Below are 5,043 nucleotides of genomic sequence, written 5' to 3'. Positions count from 1 at the left end.
TTGTCATTTTATTAGTGTTATCATTATCATTATTAGTTTCTTCTTTTCTGTTCTATTAAACCGTTCTTATCTCAACCCAGGAGTTTTACTTCTTTTCCCGATTTTCTCCCCCATCCCACTGGGTGGGGGGGGAGTGAGTGAGCGGCTGCGTGGTGCTTAGTTGCTGGCTGGGGTTAAACCACGACACTTTACAGAGGTGCCATCACATCAGGTCACTTGGCTATCACCTCCGGGTGTCCTTTCAAGCTGTCAGCTGCCCTGCAGGATGCAAACCTGTCCTCTAGCAGCTTTGTGTTATCTGAAAGCCCCATGGAAAACCACAGAGAGGCTCTGACCGAGGAAATGCTGTTAGGTTTGTGAAATGAGCCATGTGTGCCCTTGGCTTGAAGCAGGGTTCTGAGACCCATAGAAAGGGGGAGACATTTGGTGGTCTGCAGTGGGTGTCTTTGCTCTCAGCAGTGTCTGGCGGCTTTTCAGGGTAACATGGGATTGTGATCACCCTCCATCTCTGAATGGTGAAAGCACAGCGCAACTGGGAACTAAAGGGAGGGACAGACCAGCTCCCTTTCCTCTGCACTAAGCCACAGGCAATCCTCTTGCCTCGCAGGACTCACTCTGTTCTCACTGAGTGCAGCAGAAATGCTGAAGGTTCCCGAGATCTAAGAAAACTCCCCAGGGGCCATGGGGGGAGCTGTAAAAAAAACCTAGAACTCTTAAACTTCTTTTACCACTGTGGCTCCTTAGCACTGGGATGGCAGACTGGCCCCTGCCCGCACCGATCCCATGAACCCACTGCTGCTGAGCAGGGCTGACTTTCCAAGAGCCCATGGGCAGAGGCCCTGCTCTTCATTGCACGCTTGGCCAGCACCAACCAGGGCTCAAACCACAGAGCTGAAGGAAGGTCTCCCAGAAAAAGAAAAGGGTCTGTGTGTGTGGGAGGGGGAGGGCCTGTGGGAAATGTCTTTGATGTTGTTCAGAGCAGTCTCCCATAACTTGGTGCTGTCTTTCTCTCCTGTGACAGGTCCCCCTGCCCCGAGGAAGAAAATGTCCAACGGCAGTTCCATGACTGAGTTCCTCCTCTTGGCATTTGCAGACAGACGGGAGCTGCAGCTCTTGCACTTCTGGCTCTTCCTGGGCATCTACCTGGCTGCCCTCCTGGGAAATGGCCTCGTCATCACAGCCATAGCCTGCGACCACCGCCTCCACACACCCATGTACTTCTTCCTCCTCAACCTCTCCCTTCTCGACTTGGGCTCCATCTCCACCACTGTCCCCAAATCCATGGCCAATTCCCTCCAGGACACCAGGGGCATTTCCTTCTTGGGATGTGCTGCCCAGGTCTTCTTTGTATTCTTCTTGTTTGGTGCAGAGTACTCTCTCCTCACTGTCATGGCCTATGACCGCTACGTTGCCATCTGCAAACCCCTGCACTATGGGACCCTCCTGGGCAGCAGAGCTTGTGTCCACATGGCAGCAGCTGCCTGGGGCTGTGGGTTCCTCAATGCTGCACTGCACACTGCCAATACATTTTCACTACCCCTCTGCCAAGGCAATGCTGTGGACCAGTTCTTCTGTGAAATCCCCCAGATCCTCAAGCTCTCCTGCTCACACTCCTACCTGAGGGAAGCCAGGCTTCTTTCGGTCAGTGCCTGTTTAGCATTTGGGTGTTTCGTTTTCATTGTGCTGTCCTATGGGCAGATTTTCAGGGCTGTGTTGAAGTTCCCCTCTAAGCAGGGACGGCACAAAGCCTTTTCCACGTGCCTCCCTCACTTGGCCGTGGTCTCCCTGTTTATCAGCACTGGCATATTTGCCCACCTGAAGCCCCCCTCCATCTCCTCCCCGTCCCTGGACCTGGTGGTGGCAGTTCTGTACTCGGTGCTGCCTCCAGCAGTGAACCCCCTCATCTACAGCATGAGGAACCAGGAGCTCAAGGCTGGCATTAGGAAAGTGATTTCAGGGATGTTTCTCAATAGGGATAAACTTTCTGTGTCTCTCCACAAATGACTCCCATGTTTTCCCATTGCAGGCCTGTACTTTGTTTCTTACAATTGTTAATTTTTTTTGCATTGTTATTTCTTGCTATTATGTTCCTGCATAAATTTCTGTATTTATCTCACTCTCCAGAGGAATGAACCTTCTCTGTCTCACATTTAAACTGTATAAGATTGTGTCTAACACTGGGTCAGAGTTGACTCTCTCATAGCATCTCTGTAACGAAATATCATATTCCCAGTGCAGTTCCTCAAGATGGAGCCGTCCTTCCTGAGCTGATGTCAACAGTAGTTCGAAGGAATTTCATGCCAAGAGGGCCTGTTGCTCCTTGGATTTCAAAGAGAAAAGCTCATGGCATGCCAAGAGGGTCTGTTGTTTCAAAGAGAAAAGCACATGGTCATGTAGGTAGCTGTTGGAGATCAAGGGTAGGATTTCTGACCTTCCCACTGGTGTGTGGTGACAGTGGAGATGGTGAGTTGTCACTGTGGTACATACCCAGGGTTTCCGCACACATGACAGGGCAGAGGACATCCCCCAGGAGTGTGGAGATGTCTGGAGAGCCTGGGGGATCTCCAGGAACCGAATGTGCCTGGGGTGGGCAGTGACTGTGTAAGAGACTGAATTGTTATCTTGAAGCATTTGCCTCAAAGGTTGTTAGGTGTGAGGGACTGGGCTGTCATCTCAAGGAACTGTGAACTGCTTATCTCGAGCCCTTTGTCTCCGAGATGATCTGTTTGAGCAGGACACTCCTCTGTCCATAAGGACGATTACCAGGCCATTGAGGCATCCAGGGGAGGAAACGGGGCTGGAGCTGATAAGATACTGGTTTCTGGTGTCGATCACGCGAAGGTCCTGCGATAGACAAAACCTGCAGCGCATGACATTATCGAAATATGCCCTATAAAAGCCTGTAGAGACAAGCTGTAGCGGCCTTTTTTACCACCAAAGAATTGAAGATTGAGGACCAACGGGATGCCCCTGGATCCGTGGTAGTGACTGTCCTTGCAATCCTATCCCAACTGCTTGCTTAATTTCTACCTTTTCTTCCATTCTATCCTATCGCCACCATTTTCCACATTTGATACTTTTGATAATAAAAGCTCTTCTGGGTATACGGCCTTTGACCTCGTTTGTGTCTTAATCTCGCTCTTGGGATCATATCGAAACCTTCCCCGACATTGGATCGGGACATTTAAATTGGCGTCACGGACAGGATTCCTTGAGATGAGAGTGCCGTACTGTTTCCCAAATACATGAGACGTCTCAGGAACGTAAGGGGGGCAGGCTTGTGGTGTTTGAAACTTTACATGCTGCCTTCCTGAGACTCCTGTTTCCCCTCTTTGTGTAAGATGAGTGATGTTACCAATATTTAATAAAAGTTGAAATTTCACTTAAGTCAGGTTTGGTTAAAAGGGTAAAGATTGTAGAAAATAGGGGTTTGAAGCTCACAATAGCTATAGAAATTTAGGAACATACAAAATGTGCAGTATGCAACCATAAAAGAATAAGTATTGTCTAAGATCGGTTAACCATAGAAATTTTGGCAATTTGTTAGATTATAGCGTTTTGTCTTAATGAACTAAGAGAGAGATCGTTATGGACTTTAGTTCTGTGGTTTAGAAACACCACTTTGATCAAGAGACCAGTTAGTGGAATTAGGTAAGATTAACCAATGAATGTTATAGTATAAGAATATTGATGAGGTGATGTGATTGAGAGCCAATCACTAGAAACATTAAGTGTAAGAATTAACATTGAATGTACTTTTATGTAAATCTAATGCATGATGGTAAAATCGTACTGCGCAGAATCACATAAGAGAGGTCAACTATCAGACAAGGTGAGGAAGACTATGGAAGACCACCAGAGGGCTTCTGAAGACCACCAGAGACTTCACCACGCCTGCGTAAAAGGACATTTACATATGCTAATGATTTATCGGACAGTTGATGATTATGTATGACATTTCCCATAAATCTAGTAAATATGTACAACAGGTGTGTATTTAACCTGCATGATTAAACCAGACAGGTGCACACACGAGGTGGAGTGATCCCCTGTGTGCCCAGCGCTGCAATAAAGGAGTGCCTGCTTCTTAACTTCTCATTGCTGTTAAGGAGTTTTATTCCGGTTTTCGGAGACAGTGATAGTAAAATTGCCCCTTTGGGGAAAGAAGTTTTGTTTGGTTTTTTAGAAAAACATAAAGCGCGACCCTCTGTGCTTGGGATAGACTGGGCTCAGGGAAATTGGCATAGTCTGCAGAGCGTTGTTGATCGGATGGTGGCTTTACAAAAAGATGCTAGAGTGCAATCAGGGAAAAGAAAAGCAATTGTCTTGTGCCGTTCTCGGTGCCAGTCTGGCTGCAGCAGTGGGGGATAGGGATTGCCACCTCAGTGCAGAATCTCAGATTATTGAATCCCTCCAAAATCTTGTTCAGTCCCTTCTGGGACAAGTGGTGGGATTAAAAGCACAACTTGAAGCAGAAAAGAACCAAGTGAAACATTTGCAAATTGCTCTTAAGGAGCAGGTCCTTGCAGGTACTGTCCATGAGGAAATTCCTCCAAGATAAAAAATTGGCTACCCCTTTAAGGACCTGCAGGCAGCAAAAGAGAGAGTGGAGAAGTTGGAGCTGCCTTCATTGCGACCCTTAGTCAAAACTGAATATATTTATGATGATGAGCAGGACCAGTTCCTGATACTGAAAAAGCCGGTTGAAGAAACTCTCTAAGACTCGTTTTGGAGTTTTAGAAAGCAGGCATTCTTTATTGCAGAGCTGGATGCACGGGGGATAATTCCACCTAGCGTCCATACCACAGCTTTAGCACTAACAGGTTATATAGAATAACTAATTGCATATTAATCAGATTAGTATACATATACGTAAAAATGATTGCAACTGATTATCATAGTACTGCCTACATCCGATCATGCGCAATGAAGGATCCATTTGAGTCGAAGGGCTGCTTTTGCGACCAGCGACCCATTGAAGTTCTTGCTGGCTGTCCTTGAAGTCTTTATTCTTGTCCTTGTTCTTTGATCTTGAAGCTTAAC

The 5,043-nt window shown here is 47.0% G+C and overlaps 1 protein-coding gene across 1 annotated transcript; it reads left to right on the top strand.

The window, feature by feature from the left end:
* Window positions 1–1,044: 1,044 nt before the first annotated feature.
* LOC142026105 (olfactory receptor 14A16-like) lies at window positions 1,045–2,004 on the top strand. The gene has a single exon (XM_075018941.1). It carries the CDS (start codon window positions 1,045–1,047, stop codon window positions 2,002–2,004), a length of 960 nt encoding a protein of 319 aa, XP_074875042.1.
* The last annotated feature ends 3,039 nt before the right edge of the window (window positions 2,005–5,043 follow it).

This window comes from Buteo buteo, chromosome 31, assembly GCF_964188355.1.
Source record: "Buteo buteo chromosome 31, bButBut1.hap1.1, whole genome shotgun sequence".
Lineage (NCBI taxonomy): Eukaryota > Metazoa > Chordata > Aves > Accipitriformes > Accipitridae > Buteo > Buteo buteo.
The sequence above is the reverse complement of the archived record's forward strand: the minus strand, read 5'-3'. Positions and strand labels throughout refer to the sequence as shown.